Here is a 12,640-nt window from a genome sequence, read left to right as displayed (position 1 = left end):
AAATTTGATGTTACTAGATTTATCATTGAACAAATAATTATAATATGCAACTCTTTTTATTTAAAAATCTTGCTTTTATAGATATTATTGATTAAAGTAGCATCTCGAAGACCGTATCGATGTATAAAAATACCTATATTTTGGGACAGAGGGAGTAGCAATTTAGGAAATGCGCACACAAAACCAAAAAGTAGAAGATGGGAACTTGTATATCCAAACACAACCTGGGATGTCAAATAATCAAAGCACAGTTTGTATTGTAAAAAATAAAAATCAAATCTTAGTACCATGTAAGTATCAGCGTAATGGATATAATTTTCTTCATATCATGTCAGGTTAAAAAAAGTTGTCAAGTCTTAATGTGCAAAAATGGCCGAGTAAATTGGACGAGGAACCGAATATTCATGAACGAAAATGGGTTTACTTTTTCAGCAGTGACTACCAGGTGTTCAGTTAAAGAGTAAAATACACCAGCGATCCTTAAACTTGTTATGAGATTTCACTTAGTTCCACGAACTTGCAAAGCATACATCAGGACCCCTAAATTTGGTTTATTGTATCATTCCGATCTAAATCCCCGTTTGACCGTGGTCTTATCTACGTGACACGCCACGTAGACGATGATATGGATTTTTTTTTCTCCCTTCTCTTTTTTTCCCGTGCTCCCCTCCACCTAAGATAAACTACTAACTCACGGTCAGCTTTGCCAAAATGCAGCAATATGCGGCCAATTTAGTTGAGTGAGCAGCACAAATACACAGTACAACTACAAGATAATATCAGCATTCAGTTATTGACTAGTTGCTTCTGCAGTTATGTTACTTCTGCATTTAGTTCTGAAGATTTGCTACTTCAGCCGTCTACTCCTTTTCCTCGATGGTACTTGGCTCTGCTCTTTCGGCCTCTTCTCCTTGAAGGCCTTGACCATGTTGTACACCTGAAGTGAGCATTCATCTTACAATTTTAACCAAACTCTGAGGAAATATTTTTACCACATTGAATTTGTGCGTACCTTCCGGATCCCTGATATCAATCCTATTGAGTCGACTGCATTTTCGTCAATGAATCTCAGTTTGCTGTTATCTTGTCCCTCCATGCATAATTTATCCCCATCATCTACAGTGAAGAAATTAGGCAATTTTGCCTGAATGGGCAAAATTGGTTATATGGCATCGAAAGTTCACGTTTTTGGTTTTATAGCACCGAAAGATACCGGTTCACTTTAATAGCACCCAAAGTTCACCCCGTTCCCATTTTTAACACTTCCGTCAATTTTTCCGTCCGTCTTGATCGCTATTGACCCAGCCACGCACACGATATGACGTTTCTACCCCTCATTGACATGCATTCTACTTGTACTTGTGAGGGGTAGAAACGTCATATCGTGTGTGTGGCTCGATCAAGACGAACGAAAAACGACCGAGAATTGACGGAAGTGTTAAAAATGGGAATATGGTGAACTTTGGGTGCTATTAAAGTGAACCGGTATCTTTCGGTGCTATAAAACAAAAAACGTGAACTTTCGATGCTATATAACCAATTTTGCCTGAATGAATAATAGAGTGTAGCTAAACAAAAATGAATAACTGCTAGTATGGACAACAAATGATTACCTTTGAGGTTCAAAATCATCAGCTCAACAAACATCGTCAGGCGAATGTGAGAGAAAATGTGAACATGTTGGCCAACATCTTCCCTGAGGATCACACTGGATCTCCTTTTAACATCTATGCTAAGGACCTGCTTCAAATATTTGTCCATCTCTTTTCTCCTATTCAGCACATCAGTCTTCTCTTCGCTCACAAGAACAGATGGGAACTCCCAGAGCCCAGCGAGCAGGCCCTCTTCTGGCCTCTTGATCAATAGAAAGAGATTATCATTGATTTGAACAACACAAACAGCAGCAAAATCAGACCGTGGCTTGGCTTTTGGAACCACTCGTGGGTAGTCTGTAACTTTTACGGAAGCACTTTGGTTGGAAAGTGTGAGTGCTTGGCAGTGGTTGGAGACAGGGCACTGGGAGCAACCGGGCTTCGTCTTTCTGCAGAGTGTTGCTCCTAGTTCCATAATTGCTTGGTTGAAGTCTCCTGGCCTAGAAGGGTCGACCAGTTCACCAGTGAGCTGCCTGTGATCAAGGAAATGATGTTCAAAGTCTATGCAATTTGGAAGTTTTCAGATCAATATAAAGCTTCTAATTCTGAAAAAGCTGTATGGGAAAACGGTATCATATGGAAGTTCAAAATACAGCCATTTACAGATAAGGTTTGCACTTGAATGGGGATCAGGGAACTGTAAATTGAGCTTGTAAATCGTAGTGCTGTTAGAATTTCAATGGTTACTCTCATTGAGAAGAGGATGGCACTCGAGATGGGGGCGATTTTCTGGTTTTCTTTATTCACTAAACACAAAAGTCATACCTACCCGAGAGAGGTTGGATACATATATATATATAGCCATAGCTGGCTGCTAGCCTATTGCTGCACCCTCCTAGTCTAAAATTCGAAATTTGAATGGGATGCTGTCCTAGAGGGCATCCAAACTGAATAAAGCATAAAGGAGGCATAAAGGAGATGCTAACTGCTGCTGTCCTACTAACCGCAGCTGTCCTAGCAACTGAAAAATATGCTAAAGGGTAGATGCTGTCCTGAAAAAGGTGAAACTACCCAAAAGCAAAAAGAAGAATCATGACCAAGGACCACAAAGACTTATCCAACATTCTCCCCCTAAGTCTTGTGCGTCGTCTTGTGGGGAAGTTGGGCCATCCCGATCCTGGAGCAGAGCTCGAGGAACTTGATCCTCCCAAGAGGCTTGGTGAGCAAGTCCGCAAGCTGGTCCTTGGTGTTGATGTAGCTCGCCTTGATGCTCCCTTCCTCCAAGTAGCTTCGGATGAAGTGGTACCTCACCCGGATGTGCTTGCTCCGTTCGTGAAAAACGGGGTTTTTTGCCAGGGCTAGAGCAGACTTGCTATCCACCCTGAGCTCCACCGTTCCAGTGTCTCTGCCGAGGAGATCACTAAGCAGTCGAGCAAGCCAGAGCGCCTGGGTCGAAGCGGCGGAGGCCGCCATGTACTCGGCCTCGCAGCTGGACAGGGCCACCACCTGCTGCTTGACCGACTGCCAGCTAACGAGGCACTTGCCGAGGAAGAAGAGAATCCCGCTCGTGCTCTTGCTGGTGTCGATGTCGCCGGCGTGGTCGCTGTCGCTGTACCCGACGAAGTGTGCCTTGCCAGGACACCTTGGGTAGTAGAGACCGTGGTCGAGAGTCCCCGCAACGTAGCGGATGATCCTCTTCACAGCCTGCTGGTGCTCCGTCGTCGGTCGCTGCATGAACCGACTGACGTAGCCGACGGAGAAGGCCAAGTCCGGCCGTGTGTGGGTGAGGTAGCGAAGGCTCCCCACAAGACGTCGGTACTGTGTAGCATCCACCTCCTCCGCCGTGCTGTCGCGGCTCAGCTTCAGTCTCTCCTCCATCGGAGTGAGAGCTGGGTTGCAATCGGTGAGCCCAGCCAGCTCAACGACGCGCTTGGCGTAGGCGGTCTGTCGAAGCGTGATCCCGGAGTTGTCCTTGTGCACTTCGATCCCCAGGTAGAAGGAGAGAGGCCCCTGATCACTCATCTGGAAGGTGGCCTTCATCTCCTCCTTGAACGCCGCGACCTCCGCATCCTTGGTGCCGGTGATCACTAAGTCGTCGACGTAGACACCCACCAGCAAGGCATTTCCTCCATTGCCCCGCCGGTAGATGGCCGCCTCGTGCGGGCTTTGCTCGAAGCCCATCCCCTTGAGCGTGGAATCCAACTTGGCATTCCACGCCCTCGGTGCCTGCTGCAAGCCGTAGAGGGCCTTGTGCAGGCGTAGCACCTTGCCCTCCTTGCCGGGGATCACAAATCCCGGCGGCTGGTGCACGTAGACCTCCTCCTTCAAGTCGCCGTTTAGAAACGCCGACTTGACGTCCATGTGATGGACGCCCCAGCCTTCCTGAGCAGCCAGCGCAAGAAGGAGTCGCACGGACTCCATCCGTGCCACGGGAGCGAAGGCATCGTCGTAGTCGATCCCCTCCTGCTGCACGAAACCGCGTGCCACCAAGCGAGCCTTGTGCTTGATGATGGCTCCGGCTTCATCCCTCTTTAGCTTGAACACCCACTTAAGGGTGATCGCGCGGTGACCACGAGGGAGGTCAGCAAGCTCCCAGGTGCGGTTCTCCTGAACCGCGTCCATCTCCGACTGCATCGCGGCACGCCATGCCGCGTGTTTCTCGGCCTCTGCAAAAGACCGAGGCTCACCGTCGTCGCACGCAAGGTGCAACTGCGCCTCTAGGTCGCGAGGCACCAGTCCCGGCACCGGCTGGTCGCCGAGAAGATCCTCCATCGTACGGTACCGTAGCTGCTCGCCGTCGTTGTACGCGTCGATGCGCTCCCCGTCGTGGGAGAGCGGAGTAGCGAACTCCACCGGGCTACGCTCAACACGAGCTGGCGTCAGAGTAGACGTGCTTGGAGGAGTGGCTGTTGGTACTGGAGCATGTGGAGTCACTGGCTGGGGTGGTGTCGACGAAGAGCTCGTCGTAGTCGAAGTCGTGGCCCGAGGGTGTGTTGGTGTTGGAGTCGGTGGAGATTCAGGGGCTAGGGTAGACACGCTAGGTGAAGAAGAGCTGCCTACTCCCCCAGCTCCCTCGAAGTGGACGTACTCGACGGTGAAGTCGTCGTACGTCGGAATCGAACCATCGTCCACCGCCTTGTCCCATACCCACCCTCGCCCTTCATCGAACACAACGTCACGCGCAGTGCGCACACGCTGTGTCTCCGGGTCGAGGATGCGGTAGGCCTTCGAGCCCTCTGCATAGCCGATGAACACCCCTGGGGTGCTCCTGTCGTCGAGCTTGCCGATGTGGCCAAGCTCCTTAGCGAACGCGAGGCAGCCGAAGACCCGCAGGTGGGAGACCGCCGGCTTGCGCCCATGCCAAGCCTCGTACGGTGTCCTGCCATCGAGGGCCTTGGTAGGCGAGCGGTTGAGGATGTAGGCGGCCGTCACCACCACCTCCCCCCAGAAGATGGCCGGCATCCCCCTCTGCTTGAGGAGGGCCCGAGCCATCCCCACAACCGTCTGGTTGCGCCGCTCGACGACGCCGTTCTGCTGCGGGCTGTACGGCGTGGTGTAGTGGCGCTGAATGCCCTCATCAGCGCAGTACGACGCGAATTCAGCCGCTGTGAATTCGCCGCCGTTGTCGGTGCGCAGCACGCGCAGCTTGCGGCCGCACTCTGCCTCTGCAGCAGCCTGCGCATGCCTGATGGCGTCCGCAGCCTCTCCCTTGCTGCCGAGGACCATCACCCACATGTAGCGGGAGAGGTCGTCGACGAGCAGTAGGAAGTAACGTCGTCCTCCTGGTGTGGCCGGTGTCACTGGGCCACACAAGTCCTCGTGCACGAGCTCGAGCCGCTTTTTGGCTCGGAAGCTCGTCTGCTGGGGAAAGGGGAGCCGCCGCTGCTTCGTCACCACGCAGACGTCGCAGAGCTGCTCCACGTGGTCAAGGCACGGCATGCCTCGCACCATCTCCTTGGCACTGAGCTGCTTCAGGGCCTCGAAGTGGAGGTGCCCGAAGCGCTCGTGCCACTGCCACGCCTCGTCGTCCCGACGAGCGGCGAGGCAAACTGGTTGTGCGACCTGCGCGCTGAGGATGTAGAGTCGATTAGTGCCTCTGGTTACCTTGGCAAGAAGGCGACGACGGCGATCCCAAATCCTCATGAGTCCGTCCTCGACCATCACGCGTGAGCCGTTCTCATCCAGCTGTCCCACGCTGATGATAGAATTCCTCAATGCGGGGATGTAGTAGACTCCAGTGAGCAGCCTGTGCTCACCGGACTTGGCGGTGAAGGTGACGGAGCCAACACCCTTGATCTCCACGCCGGAGGCGTCCCCGAACTTGACGGAGCCTCGGACGCTAGAGTCGAACTCGGTGAAGAACTCCCGTCGGCCGGTCATGTGATGGGTGGCGCCGGTGTCGAGGTACCACCCATCAGCCTTGTCGTTGCTGGAGCCGTTGCAGAGGGAGACGAGTACCTTCGGCTCATCAAGGTGGAGGAAAGCCGCTGCGGCCGGTGCCGCTGGAGGTAGCTCGATGCTTGCGTGAGCCAGGAGCAGAGCCGGCTCTTCCTCCACCCGTGCGACGTGGGCCTGGCCACGTCGTGGCTGTTGACAGTCTTTGGCCCAATGGCCAAGCTTGCCACAGTTGCGGCAGGCGTCGTCTCGTGCCGGCTTGTGGTTGCCGGTGGCAACGCCCTGGGCACCTCTGCGGGCGCCACCCTCGGCACGTCTTCGCGCCCACCGTAGCTGGACACCTCCCCGCGCCTTGCGCGGCTTACGGCCGCCTGTCGGGGAAGATGACTCCCCCTTCCTCCTGTCACCTTGAGAGGCCTCCCACTGCTCCCGAGTGAGATGGAGCTTCCCGCCGATGGTGATGGGCCCCGAGAGAGGCTGTGGCTCATCACCATCGACGACCTTGAGGCGACCTAACGCCTCCTCGATCGACATCGTGGAGAGGTCCAACAGAGATTCGATCGAGCGAGCGATCTGCCTGTACTTCTCAGGGACGCAGCGGAAGAGCTTCTCGACAGCTCTCTCCTCGTCGTAGGTGTCGTCACCGTACTGCACCATTTTCTGCAAGAGAGTGTTGAGACGGAGAGCAAAGTCATCAACATCCTCACCTGGCTTGAAGGCCAGGTTCTCCCACTCCTTGCGGAGTGCCTGCAGTGTGGACTTGCGGGCGCGGTCGCTGCCGATGCGTGCCGCAGCGATGGCGTCCCAGGCCTCCTTGGCAGTCCGCTTCTGGGAAAGCGAGAACTGCATCTCGGGCGGGACTGCAGCGATGAGGGCATCCAGTGCCCGCCGATCCTCATCGTAGTCGACGTCACCGTACCGGACTGCCTCCCACATGCCGCACCTGGAGCCTCACCCTCATCACCGCGGCCCACTCGATGTAGTTGGTTTTGGTGAGGGTAGGCCACCCACCGCCGGGACCAAAGTCCCTGACCACCGTCTGGACGCCGTGGTGACCATGGCGCCGGTCAGGGGAGAGAGAGCCGTGCTGCCTGCGAGGGCCGCGTGCGGGCTCCGGGCTACCGCCAGCACGCTCGCGCCCGTTTGGGTTCCCGTCGGCGGGCGCGCGGTCCCTTGGGCCGCCGCCGCCGCCATGGAGGTGGGCTGCTACCCACCGCTCTGCTCGCTCCCGTGCCCTTCCTCTTGCCAGCTCCTCAAGCTCCCTGTCGGCGGTGATGTCGCCGGCGATGGAGCCGTTGATGCTGCTGCGCAAGGTCTCAACCTCTACCTCCGCCGCACGTGCCGCATCTTCCGCCGCCTCCGCCTCCGCCTCCGCCCTGGCTGCTGCCAACTCCGCTGCCGCCAGTCTGGCCGCCCTCGCTGCTGCTGCACCGGTCCGAGCCGTTGCTCGCCTGCGCTCTTCTGCTGCGGCGAGCTCGGCGTCCTGCTGACGCCGAGTGCTCGAGGCAACCGAACGGCGAGACCGAGCGTCGGACATGGTGCACCTCCGGGGGGCTGCTGCGTGGAGAGGAGGAAGGGAAAGGGGAAGGAGGAGCAACTGGTGCTGCTGCTGCTGCTGGCTGAGAGCTCAACCGAGCTTGGGAAGGGGTGGAACAAGAGATGTTTAGCCTACAGGAAAGTGTGGCTCTGATACCAGATTTTAGAATTTCAATGGTTACTCTCATTGAGAAGAGGATGGCACTCGAGATGGGGCGATTTTCTGGTTTTCTTCATTCACTAAACACAAAAGCCATACCTACCCGAGGGAGGTTGGATACATATATATATAGCCATAGCTGGCTGCTAGCCTATTGCTGCACCCTCCTAGTCTAAAATTCGAAATTTGAATGGGATGCTGTCCTAGAGGGCATCCAAACTGAATAAAGCATAAAGGAGGCATAAAGGAGATGCTAACTGCTGCTGTCCTACTAACCGCAGCTGTCCTAGCAACTGAAAAATATGCTAAAGGGTAGATGCTGTCCTGAAAAAGGTGAAACTACCCAAAAGCAAAAAGAAGAATCACGACAAAGGACCACAAAGACTTATCCAACAAGTGCAAATTGGTTATATGAACTTACACATTTTGGCTGAAATTGCTTATCAGTATAATTCAATGTTGTGCAAAATGATGAAATGCAGTAAGGATGAATTTTAGTGCTAATTTAGTGTAAGTCATGGCACATACATGGATATATATATGTGTGTGTACAGTTTTACAGTGATCGATAAAGATAGTTGCTGACCAGAATCTCTTCACAGTTGAGGATTCTTTTGGGTTATCAGGAATAGCGTAAAGCCTGCTGATAACTCGGACATTTCCATCCACAACAGGGACAACCTATATTAGCAAGAAGTTGTGTTATCAACTTATCATGTGAGGATGTAAAGGATCATAGCCATGGTGATTTCAATAGGATATAAATTATGTGGAACACAACCTCATTGAAGGCTATGGAAGCAATGGCTCCTGCTGTGTAATCCCCAATGCCACGAACTTCACGGAGTGCTGATGCTGTGCGAGGGAACTCGCCTTTTTCAACAATTTGCTTTGCTCCCTACTTTGCAACAAAAAGCAAAATCTTACTGAGCTACAAAGAGATTCAACTAAAATACATGCCCAAAATAATGCATTGCTCCCTACCAACAATTTCTATTAGTTGCCCAACACTGTGTACATAGATGCAGAGGTACTTATTCATTCATTTCATCTTTCAAGGAAAAACATTGCATGCACATAACAGTGCTTCAGCAAGAAAGATTGAAACGAACTGTGTGCTGCATAAACGATAAAAGTAAAACATTTTAACATCATTAAGTATTGAGTAAAGTCCATCCCCAGTCCCTAAACTTGTACCGTTATGTCATCCCGGTCCCTAAACTCGCAAATCGACCATTCAGGTCCTCAAACTTGTTCGACTGTTCATCCCGGTCCCTAAACTTGCAGATCACTCGTTTAGGTCCTCCAACTTGTTCAGTTGTGTCACCTCAGTCCCTAAACAGGACGGTCTAAAAACTTTATATCAAAAAATAATTCATAACTTTTTCATGTGAACTCTAATGAAGACAAACTTTATATCAAAATTGTAACTCTCGACGCGACCTACAACTTTGTAGTTGAAAAGTTTTTGAATTAAAACTGTTTAGGGTCCCAAAATATTGTTGCATGTTTATAGATTTTGAAATTTTAATTTTAAAATTACATTTTGGGACAAAAAATGACTTAAAATAAAAAAAAATCAACTACAAAGTTGTAGATTGCGTCGATGGCTACAAGTTTCATATAAAGTTTGTCTTCATTAGAGTTCACATGAAAAAGTTATGAATTATTTTTAATGTAAAGTCTTTAGACCATCCTATTTGACCCAGATCATATTCAAATCCAAGTTTAGGGACCGGGGTGACACAGCTGAACAAGTTGGAGGACCTAAACGAGTGATATGCAAGTTTAGGGACCGGGATAACACAATCGAACAAGTTTAAGGACCTGAACGGTCGATTTGAGAGTTTAAGGACCGGGATGACACAGCGGTACAAGTTTAGGGACCGGTGATGGACTTTACTCTTAAGTATTTTTAACTTACTATGACCATGAAGTGCTAATTGTAAACTGAATACAAATGTGAAGAAAAAGGATGATTTCTGCTGATGTTCTTGTCAGTTCTTCCACCCAAACTAGCCAAATCTTCACCAGATGAACTGATAACTTCACATGAGATTGGCAGCGAAAACAATGCAGCAAACATCACAAACTAGTAGCAATAATCCCCTCCTTTATCAGACACAAAACGGATTCCAAATAAAATCTCTCCTATAGACAAAACATCAAACGGTTCGTGGGCGCTGTCAAAAGCTGAAAAATTCTTCCGCAGAACGCACTGAACAAGTGAACCCCATCCCAATCCCCGTCGTTTCGACAGTGAATTCGTGATCAATCAACTCACTACTCACCTCGAGAAGAAATCGAGCCCTCCGGTAATACCCGAGCCCCGCCCACATCTCGTTCACCTCCTGCAACAATCGGCGGCAACCACAAATCAAGAACTCGATTACCACTCTCCCACACACAGCATCAAACTTTACATTTCCTTTTCCAGCGATGGTGGAGGAGAGATAATTTCTCTTGTCTCACCTCCTGCGTGGCAGCGGCGAGGCTGTCCACGGTGGGCCAGCGGGCCATCCACCGGGAGTAGTAGTCGACCACCACGGGCACCCGCGTCTGCTGCAGCATCACCTCCGACACCCACACCGCGTACGCCCTCTTCTCCTCGCCGCGCCCGCTCCCGCTCCCGCTCCCCGCCGGCTCCGCGGCGCGCCGCCATGGCAGGTCGCGCCGGTTGGCGTCGTACCACCGCAGCAGCTCCGCGCGCACCGCCGCGGCGGCCGTGGTGAGCCCCACTGCTGCCCTGCACCCGGACGGCGGCGCCAGGTCCTCGATGTCCGCGGAGGCGGAGGCGGTGGCGGCGGCGGCGGCGGCGCGAGGTCTCCGCGTCGTGGGGCGGCGGTTCTTGGCCGCCTTGGGGTTCTTGGCCATGGATGCGAAAGGGCGGATTTTTTATTTTTGAATTTTTTGAATTGACGAGCTTGGCGCCAGCGAGAAAAAAAAAACTTATCGAGGAAAGAAATGAAATAAGTATTTCGGGAGGGCCTACTTACGATGGGTGTTTGCAAGTTTTTTTTTTTTCGAAATATAGGCTTCGTTTAGTTAGGGAAAAGTTTTAGGTTTGGTTGTCACATCGGATATACGGATATACATTTATACATTTGAAGTATTAAACGTAGTCTAATAATAAAACAAATTATAGATATCGCTAGAAAATTGCGAGACGAATTTATTAAGCCTAATTAATCTATCATTAGCAAATCTTTATGAGTACATTCGAAGATTGGACCATTATATTTTAAGATTAATCAAGTCAACATAGATATTTTCACTGAGTGGCCAGGTTCCACTTAGGAACTTAAACAATTGAGCTATGCTCACTTCACTTGGTGTTTGCAATTTTGAAATCTAGCCAAATGAGATGACAAATTCCCGGTAAAAAAAATGAGATGACAAATTTTGAAATGCCTAGAATCTTGAGTAGAAATTGTCGAAGACCGAGTGGTCTAGGAAGGCTCAAAAATTTAGCAATGAAATTCAACCAAAAGCATACTTTTTTGGATGGAACATTGAAGATTCCATTAACTAGATGCCACGCTTATATTGCGAGCCACCAAATCACCTACGTAACTATGGGCACATATTTCACCCATACTCGTCTCGTGCGGATGTACATGATACAAGTTGTGTTAGGCCTTTTTCTTATAGTGAGCTACATGCCATATGTGCTGGCCTAGTTTCATTTTTTTTAACCAATTTGATTGTAATCTTAAAGTTGGATTTTGAAAATACCTTTGACACCATTATTGAGCATGAAGTTGTTTTAGAGATTATGAAGCATATGGGGTTTCCAACCAAATGGTTGTAATTGGTATATATCATTTTTATTTTTATAACTGCCTATACCTCAATGCTTCTCGATGGAGTTCCAAACTCCTTAAAGTGTAGAAGAGGAGTAAGGCGGGGAAATCCACTGTCCGGGGAGCTTATTTGCTCCAAGTCCTGGGAGTTTATTTGCTCCAAAGCATTGTTAACAAGGCATTCAAATGGGAATGATATGCAAACATATCAATGAGAATAATGGAGGCGGATTCCCAATTATTCAATATGCTCGTGATACTATAATCCTAATGTGGGCTTCACAGAATGAACTTGTTTTTTCCTTGAAGCTTTATTAAATACTTTGCTTAGTCCACCGGCCTCAAACTGAATTTTCATAAGCCGAAGTTTAATATCTCTAAATGTACTAGAAAAAAAGGTGTAACAACTAGCCGGTGTTTTTGGTGTGTAGTAGGAACTATTACATTTACATATCTAGGACTTCCAATGGGAACTACAAGGTCAAAGGTAGTGGATCTTGCTCATTTGACAGATAAAATTGAGAGAAGGCTCATAGCAAATGTTATTTTCTTGAATTATGAAGAATAACCTCAATAATTTCTTTTAGGACAAGCTGAGGGTACAGCCTCAGGATTTATATGTAAAGAATCTTGGAGTATAACCTGTTTTACATAAAAGCCCCGTGAAGATCAGTAAGTTACAAATAGACCTAGAATTATGCAAAGAAGGACCTAACAAGAAATAGAAAAAGCAATCGAATCCTTTGCTATGTTTAGTCGACGACAGTCGACTACCTGGTCGATGCACACAATGACGATGAAAGCAAGGATGTCATGGCGAGCTCCAAAAGATCATGCCTCGGCACGAACCCAAATGGGACCTCGCGAGGAAAGTTGAGGCCTCAGCAAGAAAAATAAAAAACCAACCACACCTTGTATGTTCACCACCGGAGCCAACGAGTAAGATCAATGCAGAAGCAGATCCATGGCCAGAGAAGAACAAATGGCCGGCACAACCTGTTCTTGGGAGACTTGGCGCACTCCCATACAAAGGCATCGTAGTACCTGATATGCTTCGAGCAGGAAGAGAACTTTGTAGCAAAGACTGACAATTTCATCCATCTTCGAAGCAAGCAGGATAAGGGCAACCGGATGACGGTGGTATAGGGTAGAGG

At 49.9% G+C, this 12,640-nt stretch overlaps 1 protein-coding gene across 2 annotated transcripts; it reads right to left on the bottom strand.

Annotated features, from left to right (window-relative positions):
- Positions 1 to 461: 461 nt before the first annotated feature.
- Positions 462 to 10,603, bottom strand: LOC9269803 (adenine DNA glycosylase). Of its 2 annotated transcripts, none has more exons than XR_010738667.1 (7): positions 10,156 to 10,603; positions 9,975 to 10,034; positions 8,465 to 8,581; positions 8,270 to 8,364; positions 1,614 to 2,125; positions 1,013 to 1,144; positions 462 to 937 (listed from the first exon to the last, which is right to left on the bottom strand). XR_010738667.1 is itself a non-coding variant. In XM_015763310.3 (7 exons), exons 1-7 carry the CDS (start codon positions 10,555 to 10,557, stop codon positions 848 to 850), a joined length of 1,380 nt encoding a protein of 459 aa, XP_015618796.1. In that variant the 5' UTR covers positions 10,558 to 10,603; the 3' UTR covers positions 462 to 847. The 2 variants fall into 2 exon arrangements, 1 of the variants encoding a protein (XP_015618796.1); XM_015763310.3 differs by having other exon boundaries at positions 1,013 to 1,116.
- Positions 10,604 to 12,640: the final 2,037 nt, after the last annotated feature.

The sequence above is a fragment of the Oryza sativa genome, chromosome 12 (assembly GCF_034140825.1).
Source record: "Oryza sativa Japonica Group chromosome 12, ASM3414082v1".
NCBI classification, from domain to species: domain Eukaryota; kingdom Viridiplantae; phylum Streptophyta; class Magnoliopsida; order Poales; family Poaceae; genus Oryza; species Oryza sativa.
This window is presented reverse-complemented; position numbering and strand designations above follow the sequence as displayed.

Coding starts and splice junctions, on each gene's coding strand:
- LOC9269803 (XM_015763310.3), bottom strand. CDS start 10,557: ATGGCCAAGAACCCCAAGGCGGCCAAGAACCGCCGCCCCACGACGCGG. Junction 8,582..9,974: donor GGGCTCGATTTCTTCTCGAG/GTGAGTAGTGAG, acceptor GTTGCAAAGTAG/GGAGCAAAGCAAATTGTTGA. Junction 938..1,012: donor TGATATCAGGGATCCGGAAG/GTACGCACAAAT, acceptor TGCTCACTTCAG/GTGTACAACATGGTCAAGGC.